The 21,746-nt window shown below is 46.5% G+C and overlaps 1 protein-coding gene across 1 annotated transcript in view; it reads right to left on the bottom strand.

Moving 5' to 3' along the window:
- The window catches only part of CPXM2 (carboxypeptidase X, M14 family member 2), a 153,313-nt gene that overhangs the window by 106,104 nt on the left and 25,463 nt on the right, over positions 1–21,746 (bottom strand). Inside the window, exon 3 of the mRNA XM_012453412.3 lies at positions 15,634–15,743. Coding sequence (XP_012308835.2) covers positions 15,634–15,743 — 110 coding nt within the window. The remainder of the gene's footprint in view (positions 1–15,633; positions 15,744–21,746) is intronic.

Genomic DNA, 21,746 nt, shown 5'->3' with positions numbered 1-21,746 from the left:
ATCTGTAATCCCAGCTACTCAGGAGGTCGAGACAGGAGAATAACTTGAACCAGGCGGGGAGAGGCTGCAGTGAGCCACGACTGCACCACTGCACTGCAGCCTGGGTGACAGAGCAAGACTCAGTCTCAAAACAACAACAAAATTAGTCCCCCATATCTCCACCCCCACTCCACAGAGGACCTGAAATATTTCTCTAAAAAGAAAGCAAACTGTAGAGACTCTGGATTGGAGACACCAGGCACAGAGAAGAGCAGGGGTGCCATGATGAATAAAAACAGTAACCTCTGGGGGTATCAGCACACTAAAGAGTGAGATGCCCAGCTCCTTCCCCCAACCAGCTATAGACCACCATGCAGCCAGGCTTGTATGAACAGAAAAAAAAGAAATGCAAACCATAATAGAGAGCAGAAAAAAGACTAAAAATTTAGAATTGAGATGTCTAGAAAGGTCTTGATTTCATGAAACAAGAACAGGATACTCTAAAAAAGGAAAAATCACTAAATAAGAAAGAGCTCTTGGAAATTAAAAATGTGAAAGTTGAAATTTTTTAAATGTCAGCAACTTTCAAAATAGAAAGGACTTCTATTTTTAAAACAGAAAGGCTAAAAAGATAAAGTTAAAGAAATCTCACAAAAAGTGAAACAGAACACAAAAATAGACAATAGAAGAAAAATAAGAAAAGCAGAGGAAGAAATCCAGAAGAATTTAGGGGGAAAAAAACTACCAAATAAAAACTATACTTTCCCAGTTAAGTCTCCAAAACATGAGGAAACTAGTATATGTAATAAACAAATACACCAAGGCACATCATTTTGAAACTTCAAAACATCAGAAATAAAGAAGAGATTCTGAAAGTTTCCAATGAGGAAACAAGCAGTAAAATGAACACAAACGAAGAAAGAAAGAGGAATAAGAATGACACCAGAATTCTCAATAGCAGCATCTGAAGCTAGAAGGACGGAGGGACAGTGCCTTCAAAGTTCTAAAGAGAAAGATCTTTCATCCTAGAATTTTTACACTTAGCCAAACTATCAATCACGATGGCAAAAAAAGACATTTTCAAATTGACAGGTTCTTAAAAAATTTATTCTTCATACACCATTTCCATGAAACTACTAAATCAGCAGTTCCCAACCTTTTTGGCATCAGGGACCAGTTTCATGGAAGACAATTTTTCCACCAACTGGGGGTAGGGGATGGTTTTGGGATCATTTAAATATATTATACGTATTGTGCACTTTATTTCTACTGTTAGTACATTGTAATATACAATACAATAAAGTTATACAACTTGCCATAATGTAGAATCAATAGGAGCCTGAGCTTGTTTTCCTGCACCTAGACATTTTCATCTGGAGGTGATGGGAGACAGTGACGGATCATCAGGCATTAGATTCTCATATGGAGCGTGCAACCCAGATCCCCACCTGCACAGTTCACGATAGGGTGTTTGCGCTCCTTTGAGACTCTAATGCCACTGCTGATCTTATAGGAGGTGGAGCTCAGGCCATAACACAAGCAATGGGGAGTGGCTGTGAATACAGGTGAAGCTTCACTCTCTGGCCTGCCACTCATTTCTTGCTGTGCAAGCCCTTTTCCTAACCGGCCACAGATTGGTACTGGTCTGTGGGACACTGTACCAGAGGATGCACTCCACAAAAATGAGGCAGAACACTACGGAGAGGAATATATCGGATCCAGAAATCAAGGGTTCCAACATAGGAGAGAATTCTCAGAATGATGGTGAAGAAGACCCAAGACAGTAGTCACGTAGGAGACCCAGAGAGTAGCACATTCAGAAAGCAGCAAGTGAAACGGCCTCTGAAGGAGTGTCTAACAGAAACATAAACCACGAAACAGGACTAAAAACCACTGAACAGATGTGGCTGCCTAAAAAATGATATAGAAAGTGTTTTGTTTGTTTGTTTTTACAGATCCAGACCTATTGCAGGGTGTGGGGAAAAGATGTTCTTAAAAGTACAAGCAGGTCTAGGAAAAGAAAAGGTTGTTACAAAATGATATAAAATAAATATTTCCTGACTCAAAATTAAAGTATTTCTTGGCTCAGTAAGTAGGAAGCAATGTTTTCACAGTCATAGTAATGAAAACCTTAGATGCTGATTTACCCAAAAATTGAGCTACAATTTTATTGGAAAGATGGAAGAGTGGAAAGGAGTAATAAAAATGTGTGATAGCCTCATCTTCCATAATAGGGATCTAAAAGATAAAGTCCAAATTTATAAATCGATACAGATCAGTATGTGCATATTATTTAGAAGTGAAGATTTCAGGCCAGGCCTGGTGGCTCACATATATAATCCTAGCACTTTGGGAGGCCAAGGTGGGTAGATCACTTGAAGTCAGGAGTTTGAGACCAGTCTGGCCAACATGGTGAAACCCCATCTCTACCAAAAATATAAAAACAGCCGGGTGTGGTGGCACACACCTGTAATCCCAGCATCTTGGGAGGCAATCGCTTGAACCTGGGAGGCAGAGGTTGCAGTGAGCTGAGACAGTACCACTGCACTTCAGCCAGGGTGACAGAGTAAGACTCCATCTTAAAAAAAAAAAAAAAAAAAAAAGTGAAGATTTCCATTCCCAAAGAGACAATTAAAAAGAGTTTCCAGTAGCTGTGCCACCAAGGGCCAGGTGAAATGTGAGGTGCATTTGTTATAAAACTGAGTAAAATAAATTTTAATTTTAAAAAGCAAAAGGAAAGGGATACATATCTATAGAGGGTGACTGATACAATGTCTACTGTTTATTCTTTCATTTTTCAGGTATCTACAGAGCATTGACTACATGCTAGGTATTATGCAAAGTGCTTTGCTTTCTGGTTGATAGAGAAAACAGTGAATATCAAAATCATTCTACTGTAGTGAGTCACTGATCTGCACTGTACATACTTCATAATCATGGGCTGCCTCTACACAGAAACATCTGGATGCAAATAAAAAGTCATATCCAAGTGAATGTAACTCTTCAGTGATTCCAGGATAATTGACTTACAGCTGTCTCTCTACAGACGTATCCCAAGGCTATTCGGACAGAAACAGAATGAAGAGATAGTTATTTTTAAATTTTTTGGGAAAAAAATTTAGAAGCAATGGTTGAAACTACAGATTAGCAGCAAGCTAATGCCTTTTCAGGGGAAGGTTATCTAAAAATGTTAGATGTGACATCTGACGAGTAATCTGCAATAAAACAGCCATCACATGGTCTGAATGTCTGCCTTCAATAAACCTCTGTAATAAACCACTGTGATAAACCTATAAAACTTTCCAGGGGCAATCAGCTGGTCCTTCTGCAAACTGGCAATGCACCTTGTCCCAATTCCAACCTTAACCATCAGTAAAGCAGGCTACACAGAAACACTGTATTCATGTTTTTGAAGCAATTTTTAAAACCAAAACCAATTTCTTAACTATTTCCTTGCATTAGCCAAAGAAAATAGTAAACATCTACAATTTAATATTAAAAATATTTAAAAATAAAATCTATTCAGTACATCATAAACCATTTATTAACTATTTAAAAGAAGAAAAGAGGAAGGAATATACTAACTGAAAAAGAAACAAGAAAATGTTTTCATGTCAACATTCTAATTCAATTTAACTACAATCTGGGAAATGCTTCAGCCATTAAAATTGTATATCTATGGAACAAGTTTAATTTTCAAAATAAACAATTATTAATTCACTTATCAGGGACCCCATAAAGATTGTACGTATCCTCCTGTGTACCCCAAGAAGGCAGCACAGCGCAGAATGGCCTTCAGAAACCTATACAGGCCAAATTCAAGTCCTCATTCTACAGATCATTATTTAAATACCCCCAATTAAGTCAGTTGCTCTATAAAACAGGGATAGAAATAAAATACGTGATGATACCATTGTCATGGTTACAAAGCATTTTGTGTAATGCCTGGTACAGAAAACACAGTCAATACACAGAAGCCACTGGGGGCACAAGTGTGATTCCCTTTGTGTTCAGTACGTGCCTGCTGTGACCTGTGTTTAAATTTGCTTGATGGTACAATTTCAGTTTTCTTCTATTAATAGGTGAGTTAGGTCCATTTAGCCCATTGACAGATGTTCTTTGTCTGAATGAATCACCCATGTTTCTCAGATATTCTATTTTTATTGCTTCCTGTGGCTTTGTTTTATTTTTATCTATTGATCTGTTTTCTTTGCTTTAAGTGCATATTTCCTCTGAAAGTGCTAACGAGCTGTACCTCTGTTTTACTGGTTGATTTAGTAACTATGTCTTTTACATAACATACTTAATTCTGTATTTTCTTAGAAAGTAACAATTAACTCCCTATTATGGGCAGTGATGAAATCATTATTTCTACTTCTCGCTGCCTCTCCTCCTTCCCCTTTATCACCTAATTTTTATTCTTAAAATTCACTTTTTTCTTTTTTTGAGATGGAGTTTCGCTCTTGTCGCCCAGGCTGGAGTGCAGTGGTAAAATCTCAGCTCCCTGCAACCTCTGTCTCCCAGGTTCATGTGATTCTCCCGTCTCAGCCTCCCAAGTAGCTGAGATTACAGGCGTCTGCCACCATACCTGGCTAATTTTTGTATTTTTAGTAGAGACAAAGTTTCACTGTGTTGGTCAGGCTGGTCTCAAACTCCTGACCTCAGGTGATCTGCCCACCTCAGCCTCCCAAAGTGCTGAGATTACCGGCGTGAGCCACCGTGCCCAGCCTAACATTCACTTTTAAAAGTCTAAATCAAAGATACCTCTCTTCTTTAGTTGACCAGCTTTTTCATGAAGTTTTCATGAATTTTAAAATACATACAGAAATGTGTGCAAATCCTAAGTGTGCAGCTCAATTTTTACAAACTGCATGTACCCACATAACCACATCCAGACAAAGATGTAGACCATGACCAGCATGCCGGAAGCTCCCTTCCCAGACATGACCTTCCCCCAGAGATAACCACCACTCTGACTTCTCTCTCCCCAGGTTGGTTTTCTTATTTTCAAATTTTATATCAATGAAACTTACCGTAACTACTCTTTGTGTCTGGCTTCTTCTGCTCAGTAGTTATTATGTCTGGGAGATTCACCCATACAATTGCAGGCAGCAATAATTTAGCCCTTTTAACTGTCATATAGTATTTCACTGTAGTCCATAAAAATAACTTATTATACATGTGGATTATTTTCACATGGGGGTTATAAATAATGCTGCTATGAACATATCTATGCATGTCTTCTTGTGCACATGTGAGCACATTTCTATTTAGGCATGAGAGTGAATGTGTTAGGTCAGTGAGCATGAGAATGTTTAACTTTAATAGATATAATCATCCCCCACTATCTGCGGTTTCTCTTTCCACAGTTTCAGTTAGCCGAAGTCAACCACAGTCTGAAAATATTAAATGGGAAATTCCAGAAATAATCAATTTATAAATTTTAAACTGCGTGCCATTCTGGGTAGGGGGATGAAATCGCATACCGTTCCTCACCATTCCACCTTGATGGGAACCCCCCCTTGTCTGGGGACCCACACTGTCTACACTAGCCGCGCATCTTGGTTATCAAACAGTTGGCACTGCAGTGCTTGTGTTGAAGTAACCTTTATTCTACTTAATAAGGGTATTGATATTGGCAACTCGGATATGCCCAGGAGATGAGTAAAATACTTCCTTTAAGCAAAAAGATGAAAGTTTTCAACTTTATTTAAAAAAGAAAAAAAAATTGTATGCTGAGGCTGCTAAGATCTATGGTAAGAATGAATCTTCCACCTGTGAAATTGTGGAGAAAGAGAAAGAAACCCATGCCTGGTATCTAGGAGGGTTTGGTACCATCCGCAGTTTCAAGCATCCACTGGGGGTCTGGGAACACATCCCCGGGATAAGGACAGACTGTTATACTGCCAAACAAGTTTCCACATGGCTGTGCCACTTTACATTCCCAGCACTGTATGAACGTTTCCATTGCCCCACATCTTTGCCAACACTTGATATTACCCTTTTTTCAAAGCCATTCTGGTGCCCGTACATCAAGTCTCATTGTGGCTTTGATTTGCATTTACTTGATGACTAATGATGGAAAGCTCTTTTTCTCACGGCCATTGGCCATGACATTGCTCCATAACCACAGTGTAGCTCCAGTCACACTGGCTTTGCCTCAGTCCTTCTAATATACCATTTTCCCCACCACCACAGGGCCTTTGCACACACTGTTCCCTTTGACCTGGAATGCTCTTCTCTCTGCCAATCCTTTGTCCAATAAACTCTCAACTCATAATCCTTCTTCATGTCTTAGCCCAAGTACTCCATCCTCAGGAAAGTCCTCCAAGCTCCAGCCTGAGGCAGGTCTATTGGACATACAGAACCACTGTATTAAATTGTGTCCCCCTGCCCCAAAAGAGGCTCAAGCCCTAACTCTTGGAATCTCAGAATGTGACCTTATTTAGACATAGGGCTGGTGGCTGGGTGCAGTGACTCACGCCTGTAATCCCAGCATTTTGGGAGGCTGAGGTGGGTGGATCATGAGGTCAGGAGATCGAGACCAGCCTGGGTAACACAGTGAAACTCCAACTCTACTAAAAATACAAAAAATTAGCCAGGCGTGGTGGCACATGCCTGTAGTCCCAGCCACTTGGGAGGTTGAGGCAGGAGAATCGCTTGAACTCAGGAGGCAAAGGTTGCAGTGAGCCAAGATCACACCCCACTGCATTCCAGCCTGGGTGACAGAGCAAGACTCCATCTCAAAAAAAAAAAAAAAAAAAAATAGGGCTGGTTCAGATGCACTTAGTTAAGATGCAGTCAGACTAGAGCAGGATGGGCTTATCCAGCAAGACTGTATCTTTAAACAAGGGGAAATCTGAACAGAGAGATGCACAGGCAGAGGGCAGATGATGTAGAGGCTCATGGGGAGAAGGCCAAGGGACCATGGAGGCACAGACTGGGGTGATGCATCTACAAGCCCAGGAACACCACGGGTTGCCTGAGGCCAGGAAGGGGCAAAGAAGGACCCTTTCCTAGAGACTTCAGAAGGAGCATGGCCCTACTAACACTTTGATTTCAGATTTCAAGCCTCCAGAATTGTGAGAGAATTAGTGTTTGTTGTTTTCAGCCACCCTCTCTGGGCTCCCAACTTTGTCGTGGCAGTCCCAGGGAACGAATGCACTCGCTCCTCTCCTTCCCAGGACTCATTACAGATCGTAATTATGCATTCACTGGTGGGATTTTTTTTAGCAGTCTCATCTCCCCATTAGATGATTAGATTATCAGAATGCAGGTTAAAAAGCCCGGGGGACATGCCCAACTCCCTTCTGATCTCTTGCACCCTTCACCCAAACCTCATCTGCCCTGCACCATTTCAAAATATCCTAAATCCAAGCACTCCCAACCCCCTCCATCACTCCTATCTTGGCTCAAGCCAGTACCATCTCCCGTCTAGGGTCTGAAGTCACCCGCTAACAGGCCTCTGCTTCAATGCTTGCTCCCCTAAAGTCAACACAGCGGCAAGCTTGATCCCTTTCAAATGTAAGCCACAGCGTGTCACTCCTGTATCCAGAACTTTCCATGGCTCCCCTAATTGGCTTGCGGCTAAAAGGCAAAGTCCTTCCAGGGGCCTGTGAGCCTCCTGTTACCTCTGGCGCATATCTCCTCCCCTGGTGCTCACTCTAGCTTCCTGCTGCCCCTTGGCTAAGCCGAGCACACTTCCACCCCTGACCTTTGCTTGAGCCGTCCTCTGCCCAGAATGCTCTTCCCACACCGCCGTGGCTCCCCATTGATCCCCAAAGTCAGCTCCCCTGACTACCACTGCCAGCTGCCCGATGGTTTTGTTTCCCTTCTCTCCACAGCATGTGCCACCTTCTAACATACTATCATGATAAACACTATGATTTATTACATCTCCTGCAGACATGGTTTGGATCTGTGTCACTGCCCGAATCTCATGTCAATTTGTAATTCCCAGTGCTGGAGGTGGGGCCTGGTGGGAGGTGATTGGATCATGGGGGAGGATCTCCCCTTGGAACTGTGTTGGACAGTGAGTGAGTTCTCACGAGATCTGCTTAACAGTACGTGGCACCTCGCTGCTCTCCCGCTCCTGCTTGGGCCATGTCAGTTCTGCCTGCTTCCCCTTCACCATCCGCCATGACTGTAAGTTTCCTGAGGCCTCCCTAGGAGCAGAAGCCACTATGCTTCCTGTTCGGCCTACAGAACCATAGCCAATGAAACCTCTTTTCTTAATGAATTCCCCAGTCTCAGCTGTTTCTTTATAGCAGAGAGAGAACGGACTAATACACCTGCCTTGATTTGGCTCCCGCACTAGAACACAAGCTTCAAGATGGCAAGAATCTTTGTTTTGGTCATTGAGGCATCCCTAGCACATCTTAGGCCCCCAGTAAACATTTGCTAAGTGCTCAGGGCTCTTCTATTTTTGCTCAGCATTGTTTCTTCAGTTTTTATGACAGTGCTAAGTACATAAAAGGTTTGCAGAGGTGTGTTGTGTTTTTGTGTTGTTGTTAAAATGAAATGAATAAATAAAAGAAAGAATCTGGCCGGGCACAGTGGTTCATGCCTGTAATTCCAGAACTTTTGGAGGCCAAGGTGGGCAGATCACTAGAGGTCAGGAGTTCAAGACTAGCCTGGACAACATGGTGAAACCCTGTCTCTACTAAAAATACAAACATCAGCTGGGTGTGGTGGTGCACACCTGTAATCCCAGCTACTCAGGAGGCTGAGACACAAGAATCACTTGAACCAGGAGGCAGAGGTTGCAGTGAGCTAAGATCGTGCCACTGCACTCCAGCCTGGGCGACAGAGCAAGACTCAGTCTCAAACAAAAAAAGAAAAAGAAAAAAGAAAGAATATGCTCTGTTATTCCTTCTTTCCCCCCTCCTCTCTTTTTACCTCTCTTCCCTCTCCCCACCCGGGCTTTCTCTGCTTGCACAGCATTTATTGTGTCCTTGAAGCACTAACACAGAATGACCTTCATACCTGATTCCCAACTGTGCACGTCCAGGAGATGGTCATGTGACCTGTGTGCAGCAGGGCAGGGGCCCTGGGGAACCATCCCCAGGAGGCATCACTAGAGAAGCAGCTATGATGGCTGAGTGGACACACAGGCTTGGGGGGTGGCTACTAATGCTTCTCAGACTTCTCTGGGCCCTGCCTGGATGTGGGCCTGGGAGATCCTATGTGAAGCTCAAGCCAGGGAGATGAGGTCAGGGAGATGAGGCACAAGCTGAGAGGCAGGGGTGGCCCAAGAGCTAGTGAACAAATATAAATACATATATATATACATAGACATATATTTATATGTGTATATATATTATAAATATATATATTTATATTATATATATATACACAAATATTTGTGTATATATGTGTGTGTATATATACGTTTTAGAGATGAGGAAACTGAAGTCAGGGGCTAAGTGACCTGCCCTAACCCCACAGCTACTAAGTGTAGACCTGAGACTCTAATTTCAGTTTTCTGGCTGTAGATAAACCCAGGGCTCCTTCCCTACCAGCTCCGGCACCCACGTGATGGCTCAGCTTGTTTAGCAGTCACCCCCTGGGGCCCGTGTGTCCACTCAGCAGTCATAACTGCACTGTGCCTTCTCCAGTGATGCCTCGTGGGGATGGTTCCCCAGGACACATGCCCCACTGTACACAGGTTGGATGACCGTCTCCTCGGCATGCATGGTTGGAAATCAGGTGTGTAGGTCATTCTCTGCTAGTGCTTCGAAGACACAACATTTAATAAATTTAATAACATATTAAAGAAAAATGCACATAGCAAATAGAACAGAATCTATATCTGAACCAGATAACCCTGTGGTTCCTTAATAACCTGTGGTTCGTGGGTCAAGGAGGCTTTGGTGGCTTTGGACCCTTTTTACTTTGGTCACACTGTCCTTCTACCTGCTTGTGTGTCTACAATGTAAGCTTCTCGAGAAAGAAGAACAGTGCATTATCATCGTAATAGATACTCATCTTTATTTTCCAAGGGAGTCACAGTTTAAAATATTCAGTCCTGTTATTTCCATAAAAATCCAAATACCCAAAATTCCAGCGTTTTGGCATCCAAACGCTGTCTCCCAGACTGTTTGCTTGAAGCCAGATGCAGAACAAAATCCCTTTATCAGAACAAACACGACATTCCTTGACTCGGAAACTATGTCTACTGTGATTATTTTTGCCTCTGCAGCACTTAACACATATATGGCCCCCAAGAAGAACCTGAGAGTCACAGGAAAGTTTTGTGTAGCCAGGGGGGAGAAAAAAAAGAAAAAAAGGCCAGGTGCGGTGGCTCACGCCTGTAATCCCAGCACTCTGGGAGGCCGAGGTGGGTGGATCACAAGGTCAAGAGATCGAGACCATCCTGGTCAACATGGTGAAACCCCGTCTCTACTAAACATACAAAAAATTAGCTGGGCATGGTGGCACACGCCTGTAGTCCCAGCTACTCAGGAAGCTGAGGCAGGAGAATTGCTTGAACCCAGGAGGCGGCAGTTGCGGTGAGCCGAGATTGCGCCATTGCACTCCAACCTGGGTAACAAGAGCGAAACTCTGTCTCGAAAAAAAAAAAAAAAGAAAAAGAAAAAGAAAAAAAAAATACCAGAATAATCAGGAAGGTGTGAAGGAAGAGACAGGCTTTGGGTCAAAGACACAGGCGCAGGGCCCAGCCACAGGCAGGTGTGGGTCAGGCACAGGTGAGACCTGGGAAAATGGTGCTACCCAAAGTATTCCATAGACTTCCTGCCAAGAAAAATGTGGGTTCCACCTTTGGTCAAAGTGGGGCCCCAAGAGCACTGGGGCCAAAAGGTATAGGAAGACAGGTGCAGGATGTGCCCTGGAACATGAGCTGTGACACAGGATAAAACTCAGTTGGTTAATGTTCTAAAACTGCATTCATGTCTTCGTGTGGGGATACACACAAAGCCATGGGTAGTGACCACCTCCAAGTATCCCACATCATTTTAAGTAAAAAGGGGATGAGAACACTGGAACTAGATTCTAATATTGGCATCACGATGCTCCATAGAATTTTTTTCAGGAAATGACTGAGGAGAGGACTCATGATTCCTTCCAACGGTGCTGGGGAAATGACTCTGACTCTATTATTATGGCCAGACGCTTCCTCATGGAAGAGACACAAGAGGTGAGCCTCTCTCTCTAAGGGACCAAACTCGGAGTCATTTCTAACATGGATGAGACAGGACCTGGTCCACAGAGTGCCAAATGACCGTGACCAGGCTGTCGCAGAGACCCCCGGCGGGGCGCAGGCAGTGTGCCATGTTTTTCTTTGTGACCTGAAAACGTCAACTGTTTCTTCCAAGCTCTGATCTGAGCACCAACTTTTTTACATCCCCAATAATAGGCAGGAATTTTGGTGACATCCTGAGTCCCAAACACACACTCAGTATTTCATTTCTTCTGCTCACACATCAGACCCTGACTTACTGTAATTTAAATTCTAGAGGGTGAGGTTGAAAGCCAGCCCTCTGATGTGGCAGTGCTTACCGCTGCAATCTGTTTGAGGCTTGCCAGCTAAGAAAACGTCCAAAATTATAACAGTGGTGCAATAAGTCACTTCGGCAGGGCTGCTGTCCCTGAACCCCCTTCCTTAGTTTATGAGCCAGGGAAAACAGCTTAGAGTCCTCAAAAGAGGATTCTTTGGGGTGGGACAGGTGATGAGCTGCCATCAGATGACCCACCTGAATATAGGGTCACCTCCTAAGACTAACTATAGGCAAAGGATTCCAGCATGATTTTTTTTTTTTTTTGACACAGAGTTTTACTCTTTTGCCCATGCTAGAGTACAGTGGCATGATCTTGGTTCACTGCAACCTCTGCCTTCTGGGTTCAAGCGAGTATCCTGCCTCAGCCTCCTGAGTAGCTGGGATCACAGGCATGTGCCATCACACCCAGCAGTAGAGACGGGGTTTCGCCATATTGGCCAGGCTGGTCTCAAATTCCTGACCTCAGGTGATCCACCCTCCTCAGCCTTCAAAAGTGCTGGGGTTACAGGCATGAGCCAGCACGCCCAGCCCTGAGCATGATTTTAGAGGTCATTGTCAACATGTTCTCTTGGAGACTCAGAACGTTAATTTTCAATCTGTCTGTAGCTGCTCCCAGAATGGAGGAAACCAGTGACTGTTTCCAAATGAGATCACAGCCTCACAAGTGAGTTAGTATAAAAGGGTCCTGCGCACACAGGAAGAATTATCACAGGTGAGGGGCCGAACATTTGCTCTCCTGCCAAATTGGATGTCTTCCTGGAATTCCTGGAAAGTCTATCTTGTCCCAATGTAGTGATAAAATGTAAATGTTGTTTTTTTCTCTAACTTTATATTATTAAGTTAGCAAAAGTAAAATTCTAGTTGGAAAAAAAGCAGTTATAATTTGAGTTATAAAAATTCTTTCAACATCTTCTGCTTAAAATGATGGAAAAGGAGACAGGTATTTCTGCAGTAATGTGGCAAATACATTCCAATAAAAGCTCCCAGACTGCAACATCTTGTGATCCAAAAATTCAGCTCACGGGGAAAATAGGGTTCCAGCCAGACCACTCAAAATCTATACAGGTCTGGAAGCAGAAGGCTGAAAAAAATTAATTCTAAAAACACATTAGCACAATTAAGAAGACATGTTGAGATGCGCAAAATAGTGTTTAAATACAGCTGTAATTATAGGATTTGATCTGAACAGGAAACAAGCAGGGAGGCAGATGACGCCAGAGGGTAGAAGGCAGTGTGGAGTTGCTGAGCTTGAGTCTGGGGCAGAACGGGGAAGGGAACTGAGCAATGTACCAGCACAGGCCCACCGATCCAGAGGAACAGGAGGTACAGGGCGCCAGGCACAGGACTCCACAGCTTCTGCACTCACCTGTGACAGGGCACTCTGTGGTCAGGTGCTGGTGCTCAGTCCCACAGACCATTCATAGACTCCACACTTACCTGTGACAGGGCATTCTGTGGCCAGATGCTGATTCTCAGTCCCACAGACCATTCATAGACTCCACACTCCCCTGTGACAGGACATTCTGTGGCCAGGTGCTGGCGCTCGGTCCCACAGACCATTGATAGACTGGCGAAACTCGTACATGAACCAATGTTGCTTCTGTGTCATAATGACATCATCCCCATATTTGCCAACCACACAGGACAAATAGGCACTAGAAAAACACATGTGACAGCAGCCCAGCCTGCCCTGCCTCCTCCTAGGCTTCTCCACGGCAGCGCCTAAGCTCCCTTAAGCACTGCAGCCACTACACAGAAGCTTTGTTGATTCAGCGCATCCGTATGTGCAGACACTGCACTCACATGGGGTGGGGAATACCCAGAAAGGCAAGAATCACATTTTCTGCAAGCGGCTCAGAATTTGGCGAGGGTGCAGATGAGTAAATCAATGTGAGATAATTGTCAGAAAAGAGATGTACACGGCTTGATCACTATTCCAGCTGTTGGACCTACACCACTTCTATCTGTTGACTTGGGAGGCATTTTTATGGCATCATTAGGAGCAACAACTCAAGGTTTCAAGCTGTCTGGATTCTTAATCTGCCTCTCCTGGGAAATGTGAGCTGAGTCACTCCATCCTCCATGTGCCTGTTTTCTATAAGGCAAAGGGAATAATAACAGTACTTGTCTTCCATGTTGGAGGAATAAATGAAATAAGGTGTATGAGGCACTTAGCACCACGCCAATAAAAACCGCTCTCCCTCTGCTAGAGACTGAAGCATCTTGAAGGCAGAGAACCCCTAGGGCCTTTTGTCGTGGCCCTTTCAGTGCCCAGTACATAGCAGGCACCTCACAATGGTCTGCCGTCAGAATGAACACTAATGGGTAAGAATATGCATTTGAGAACGGCCAAAGACAATTCTCTTTCTATACTCCTTTTGACCCTCACAATACCAGGAAGGAGGCAGAGCCATCAGTGGGACCTAATGTGGGACCTGACACTCCTGATGACGACAGTGTGCCTCGGAGAAGGCGGGCATCTCACCCAAGGCCACACAGCTGGTCAGCAGAGCGACCAGCACCAGCACCCCAGCCTGCGAGCCCCATGCCTTCCAGCCAGAACCACGGCCACATCTGTGCCTGCAGAGTCCTGGGCTGGCACGGGGCTGGCGAAACCAGCTCAGAGTCTGCACTAGGGTATGAAACACAGTTTCTAATTCTGACATCTTGGTGTTTCTCGATCACAAAATCCCATTAGCTCAACACGCCTACAAAATACTCGTATGTGAGACAAGATGTGGTTATTTTTAAACTGCATTTCAAACTATTCTGTGTGGGGAGATGTATTTTTGGAGCAAGCTGACTTTAATTATGCACCTGTGACAGTGGAATCACACTGCATGTGGCGCTGGCTCTGGAAGACGCAAACCACAAAAGTGGGCTGACCTCGTCCCCATTTCCCTGTGTCCCCAGCAGACTCAGGAGCACAGCCCTGCTGACACCCCGATTTAGCCCAGTGAGCTCCCTGTGGGGGGCTGGGGCTGTATGCTGAAGCCCACAAATACACACTGCAAGCAACGCCACCCTCTCTGGGGCCAACACCAGGTACCCAAGTGGGGTCAGAGCCAGAGGCTGGGGATGGTAGGCCCAGATTTGGTTACTAAAGCAGCAACTTCCCAGTCTAAGAGCAGGCATAGAAATGCCTGTGAGAAGGCATCAGGGTGAATAATATGCCACTAAGGAAAAAAAAAACCATGAAGATAAATAGCACTGATGTGATTCCCAAGCACAGCCTCCTTTTCACCCTGACCACAGGCAGGAGCGTGTGCTTGGCCAATGCATTCTCCAAGGGGAGCCTGGTGTCTCCCTGGGGTGGGCCTCTCATGGGTGAAAGACTACCAGAGGCCGGAAAGATGAAGTGAGGACAGTCTAGCTGGCTGCGCCCTGCTGGACGGCCCATCCATGGAGAGCCTCCTGTGCTGCCCAGCAAAGGCAGGTCAGTGAATCAACACAACGGAAGTTCCAGGGAGGGGAACCTGCTACAGAAAAGGCCTGGAGACAAGGACTGGGCTGCGTGTGGAGTGTGCAGGGAGGAGCTCACTTTCCTGGAGAAGCCCTTTGACTGATGGGACTCACAGAGCAGGCCTGACAGTCTTGAGGCCCAAGGTCAGGAAGGCCCTTGAGCCTCCTCAGGAGGGAGGCCAGCCATGATGTGCTTGGCCCTGGGAGCCACTCAGGGCTTGAGCTGGGGGAACGCAATGGAGGGAGCCACAGGAAAGCCTGGAAGAGGTGTGTGTAGCAGAGACAAGAAGCATTGGCAGGGAGGCGAGGGAAGATAAATGCCACTGCCTTGTGTGCCACAGCTCTGCCTCGCCATGCCTCAGGCATTCCACCTTCCCCCTGTCCTTTCCAGACCAACAGCATGTAGAAGAGAAGCATTCAAAAGGCGGAAGAGGAACTACCTGGGTCCAGGTACCAGTGGTCTCACTTTTTCTCACTACAGTCTTTGGAGAAGACATTGCATCCCTGAGTCTCAGAGCGCTCTCTGTAAAATTAGGATCATTCAGCAATATCCTTTCTTACTGTGAGAATCTGGGCTAATGCATTTTACATCCAGGACATGGGGTCTGACCCAAGCTCAAGGAACCAGAGCAATAAACAATGCAGTCAAAATCCTTCCAACCACAGGGCCAGGTACCTGGATGTTGAGTCTCCCTCGATGCGCTCCCAGGCCATAGCGCTTCGCCGTGGAGGCATGGAGCTGGAAGTCTGTGATTTTTAAGGTTTCCAGACCAAGAGGTGGGCAACCTGGAAAGGACAATGCTCGTTAAAAACAAGGACGGATGCTGAAAGGGATGAGCTTCTTATTTTCTAAATCTGGCTGCGTGCTTTTCCGCTTCCCCCTGAACTCCCACCCACAGGCATGCCCCATCTTTTCAGACATGGTTGATTGAACTGTCAGCATTAAGCCAATGTTCTTTCTTGTTGGCATTTGCTTTAGGGGTGTTTTTGCTCTGATATTCCTTCTCTTTTGCTGTCCATGCTACTGTCTGAGGCTGTTCCCAATTAAAGATCCTTCCCCAACGTGACTCAGTCAGGAAGTATCACTGGAGCTCTGCAAATTAATCAGAACTTGCTGATTTTGCTTCAGCAACTCTGGGCTTTATATCGTGCATGCTAATGAGCAGAGCAATATAAGTAGAAAAAAATCGATTGTTTTCCATTCTTGGCAAAATGGATAACATGGAGCACAGCTAGTAAACACCATTTGCCCCTGGAATAAAACACCAGTGCTTGATTGTCCCAGCCTAGCCCATTGTCCGGAAGAATAACACTGTTACAGCAGCATCCAGAGCCGGGTGTCCTGACTCCCGTGCTGCTGCTTGCCCCCGCACCCACCACAGTGAATGGTGAAGCATTTAGTGAAGGGGGAGGGGTGCACACAGTGAATATGAAAGGGTATGCCATGAGTGGGGGCCACACGATGACCTGGGGGCCCTGCATTGAGGGGGTGTGTGCAGCAGGCATGCCAACTACCTGAGGCTGACCTCACAGAGGAAGCTTACTATGCCCACTTCCTCACCAGGGTTTGCCCTCACACCTTCCAGGCCTGAAGGACATGAATGTGACCCACATGGGGGCAGTTCCTGGGTCCACATGTTCACAGAGCCATTCTCCATCCTGCCTACCAGAAATTGACTTCAAGTATCTGACCAGCAAGGTTATTTCTCACACTACATACTCAGAAATCCTCACTGCTGGCCTCCAATAGCCCTGCCTCCTCACAGAACCTCCTCATGCTGTCCCAGTGGCCCCACCCTGCCCCTTCGTGGACTAGCACCTCCGCAGCTTGGCCCCTCAGCCCAGGTTATAATCCCATACCCCGTCACCCTCTGAGAGGGCTGGGAGTCTGGTCCCATGCCCTCCACTCTGACCTCCGGACAGTGGGTCCCTTCTGTCGGGTGCCACTCACCTCTCGGGGCTCACAGACCCTGGTGGTCACTGGTATCCACCAGAGGGCCTAGTCAGAAACCAGGGCAAGCTCTGAGAGTCAAGGCCACTGACTTATTAGACTATCCATCCCTTCTGAGAGGCTGGACTCCAGGACATCCTCCAGCCTGGCCCCAGGAGCCTGGGCTCTGACTCGAGCTCTTGGGCTCCCTAAGCTGGGGTTGCTGCCCTGCTGTGCCCCATTCGCATCCTCATCTCCTGTTCACTCCTTGCTCTTCTCCCCATCACCTGGTCTCAGCCTGTCCTGCCTTAGACACAGTCAACATTCTCAGGAATAACCAGCCTGTCCTGGGAGATCCCACCCACTGAGAGACCCCACCCTCTGAGAGGCCCCACCCTCTGAGAGGCCCCACCCACTGAGAGACCCCACCCACTGAGAGGCCCCACCCACTGAGAGACCCCACCCACTGAGAGGCCCCATCCACCAAGAGATCTCACCTACTGAGAGGCCCTATTCACTGAGAGACCCAACCCACTGAGAGGCCCCACCCACTGAGAGACCCCACCCACTGAGAGACCCCACCCACCGAGTGACCCCACCCACCAAGAGAACCCACCCACTGAGAGAGAGATCCCACCCACTGACTGTGACACCCAGCTGGCTAGGCAGCAGGTTCTGTCAGGCGATTCTGGTGGCCTGGAAATAGCCTCTCTTCATCTTCACTCTGCCAGTTCTGGTTCCAGGCTCAAGAGACCTGGGGGGTTTCAGACCTTGATGGGGAACCAGGCACAGATCCTGTCCCTCCATGTCCTAGTACTCAATACATACCCACAACAGTCCCACATAACCAAGTATCAGAAACACGAAAAGGATCTGCTGCCATCTTATGAACCTATTTCATTGCCACGTTGAAAGTGTTCCCATCCACCAGGTCCTTCCTCCACAGCAAAAGACACAGCAGGGGGTGAGTTCCATGGACTTCCTTCAGCAAAGTCACCTTTATTTATATCATTTATACAGTCAAAGCGAGAGACAGGCAGATGGACAGATAGCCCACCAGATGGACAGGCAGACACATATAGATCATGTGCCAGCTCAATAAGCAACAATAACTGCTATTCCAAACATTGCTTCCAGAAAAAGAGAATGACTCCTATGCATATGAATATTTTAATTCAAAAAAGGAAGTACCTGACTAAAATTACATATCCATCGAAATTGCTTTTCTGTTGATAGACTGAAGCTCTGTCCCATCCTCTTGCCAAGACACACAAGGGGTGAAAAGAAAGTGTCCACAAGTGAGATGTTCATGGGTGCACATCTAATAGCAACTGGAAATGCAGTGCCTGCCCTCTCACGGGCTAGACCATCCCTCACAACTGCAAGGGCTGAGCTCCCGCAGCCAGCAGCGTCGGCAGCTGCCACATCTAACAGCCCACTTGTCCACTCCTGTGATGGTGTCACGGCAAAGCCAGACACTTCGCTCCCTCCACCCATAGCACAAATGATGGCTTTGGTGGGGAGCCCAGATAAACACACATGAACTTGGCCCTCTCACAAACGTGGTCTTATAGGAACCCAATGCTCTGACGCTGGGATTTTTTGTCCTTATTAGATGATGCTATCTTTAGAGCCTTGAGCTTTGTTTGGAAGCCTTCTCCACTGCCTGTGCCACTTACAAAGAAGCTAGAGTTTCCACACAGAGAAAACACAATGTCCTTGAAAGGCAAAGACAGAGTTACTGATCCATGTGGGTTAGTGAGGGCCGTTTGGTTGTAAGAAACCACCGCAGCCAACTTAGAGAAGGGAAATCCCTGGAGAGATGAGAGGAATGGCAGAAAGTGAGACGGACAGAAGCCAGACACAGGACAGGAGCAGGTGGAAGGGCACAGAGCTCCTGTCATCTAGGCAGCAGAGCAGTGGATTCTAATGGCACTGTCCACTCCCATCACACCTCTGAGTCTCCACACAACCTCACACATACCTCCAGAGAGAGCCTGACTCACCTGGTCCCCTGGCTGTCCACTGGGATCAGGGTGCCATTAGCAAAACAAGGGGACATCAAGCTCACAACCGACATGGGGCACAGAACAGGCATCTGCAGCTGCTGTCCAGAGCGGAGGGTGAACACAGCCCGGGGCAGCCTCATCCAGCTTCGGAGTTATCGCTTCTTCCAACTGCCTTCTCCTACAGGCCAATACCAGGAGGGGCAACACCTCCATCTCCGCTTCCTCTCTCCTTTCCTTTCCTGGGATTTTTTTTTTTCTTTCCTGGGATTTTTGCTTCTGTCTCCATTAATTCACAGTGGCCCTGGTCACTCTGTGGCCCTTTGGGACTCCTCAGCCTCTTCTCCGTTTCTTGTGTTCTGGGCCCCGCAGTTTCTCCCTCTCAGCTACTCCTCCACCCCCACACCAAGCCCGGCCCTGGCTCGCATCACACAGTGTTTTGCTCTTCCTCCTCTTCCTTCTCAGTCCAGACCTTCCTTCCTTGTTTGGACTTTTCTTTCCACCACCCCGAGGGCAGTCTTTCCCCACTGCACCACAGGCTCATCACCCTCAGACTGATTTTTCTAAGAGACCCCTCCCCTTCCTTTAACAATCCACCTTCAGAGCCCATACCTCAGCTATGAGATGTCGCAGGCACTGTCTATACCAACTGGCGACCAATCACATGCACAGAGTTTAAATTCAGGGCTGGGTGCAGTGGCACACACCTATAATCCCAGCACTTTGGGAGGCCAAGGCAGGTGGATCACTTGAGGTCAAGATTTTGAGACTAGCCTGACCAATATGGTGAAACCTCAGCTTTACTAAAAATACAAAAATTAGCCGGGTGTGATGGCGCATGCCTGTAATCCAAGCTACTCGAGAGGCTGAGGCAGGAGAATTGTTTAAACTCCGGAAGCAGAGGTTACAGTGAGCTGAGATCATGTACTCCAGCCTGGGCTACAGAGTGAGACCCTGTCTCAAAAAAAAAAAAAAGTTTAAACTGAGACCACTTGCTTGTCTGGAGACCGGCCTGTTGATGTGGGCAGCAGACCTCAGAAGCCTGGAGGCTCCCATCAGCTGCAGGTGTGAATGCTGGAGCTGGAGCAAGCCACCTGCGATCTGCAGCTGAAGCAAATACCCCATCATCTTCCAACGTCTGCTGCAGAAGAAGCTCCTCCAGGTTGTCACTGCTTCCTCCTCGGCACTCTGTCCCTTCGCATTCGGGTGGTAGAAGCCCCAGTATCAGTCAGGCACACAGCAGTAACATCAGCTTCACTCGGAACGTTCTTATCTCATCAATCTTCCATTCTTTAGTTTTTCCTTTAATAGCCTCCTCTCTTTCCTTCCATCCCATGTCTGCCTTACTCTGACTTCACCCATGAGCATCAGTGCAACTCAACAAATGTTACTGCCACCCTGCCCAATGCAGGGCGCCATAGCCCACAGTACGGAATCCTGCAGGTGCCGAAAAAACTACCCACTAAGCCAGCTGGGAGTTACCTGCCTTCCCAAAATCCTATTTTAAAATAGTTTTTAAAAGTTAATAAGAAGTTTAAGCATAAAGTAGTCTAAGCACAAGCTCTCTATCCTGCATCCCTTTATGCAAAGATCAACAAGGCAAAACCCCATGTCGGAATCAAGCATCCCAGGAAAAGTTCCTAAGCCCATCTTAAATAATTATATTGACGTCTGACACAGGAATCGCCACATTTAGAAAGGCAGCATTTTCCTATGCTCAAGGACGGGAAAGTAAGGGACTAGAAAATAAAAGATAGGAAAATTCTCTTTTGCTTTAAAGATTCTAAATTAATTCAAAACACAGAATATTGAAATATTCACCACACTTAATACTCCACTCTGATGAATTTTAGAATATTTCAACTTATTCATTTTTCTCTTTTTCTCTCTACCCTGAGAAGCATCATCCTAGAGATTTGTTTTGTTTTGTTTTGAGACAGAGTTTCACTCTTGTCACCCAGGCAGCAGTATAATGGTACAATCTCGGCTCACCGCAACCTCTGCCTCCCAGGTTCAAGCAATTCTCCTACCTCAGCCTCCTGAGTAGTTGGGATTACAGGTGCCCACAACCATGCCCAGCTAATTTTGTATTTTTGGTAGAGACAGTGTTTCACCATGTTGGCCAAGCTGGTCTAGAACTCCTGACCTCAGGTGATCCACCCGCCTCGGCCTCCCAAAGTGCCGGGATTACAGGCATGAGCCACCGCGCTGGGCCCATCCTAGAGATTTTTGACAGGTCTACTCAATGTCCAAAATAATAAAATGACCTGCTCCTCCCCCTTCAGTTCTCCTGCTAAGGGGAACAATACTACAGTGGGGAGAAAATTATGCAGGATGAGGCAAAGCATGCTCAGCCACTCCAGAGAGAGGAGGGGTGGGGAATTTTAAACCTGCAGAATGGTCTGGAGGCCTCGGAGCCACGGGCTAGGGCAAAACACTTGAAACCATCTGCAGTTCCCAGGTCTGCCGAGGCCTTAAAAAGTGGATGGGGGCATCTCTCAGCTGCACCCTGGGCTGACAAAGACCAAAGTGAACACCGCAGTGCAAACAAGTTGCCAGATACCAGCGGCTCCCACTCCCTTAGGCCAGTGCTCAAGGCCACTCCTGGTCCCTGAAGTGACATCACTGTCATCACTTCAGTCTCTGGGCTACACCCTGGTCTTTGGACCCCAGTCACAATGGGGAACTGCTGCTAACACCATAACCCCTAGGCAGCTTCTCTGAGGCAACAAGCAGCCAGACAAGATCCACAGCATGAATGAACCGGCGTCAAGGAGACCTCCATGTCTTCAGAACCAGAAATCTCAAAAGAAGCATAGAGATGGCAGAAGGGAGACAAGCACCGTCTTCCAG

Source organism: Aotus nancymaae, unplaced genomic scaffold, assembly GCF_030222135.1.
Source record: "Aotus nancymaae isolate 86718 unplaced genomic scaffold, 86718_ANA_hifiasm-v0.15.2.pri h1tg000010l, whole genome shotgun sequence".
NCBI classification, from domain to species: Eukaryota; Metazoa; Chordata; class Mammalia; order Primates; family Aotidae; genus Aotus; species Aotus nancymaae.
The sequence above is the reverse complement of the archived record's forward strand: the minus strand, read 5'-3'. Positions and strand labels throughout refer to the sequence as shown.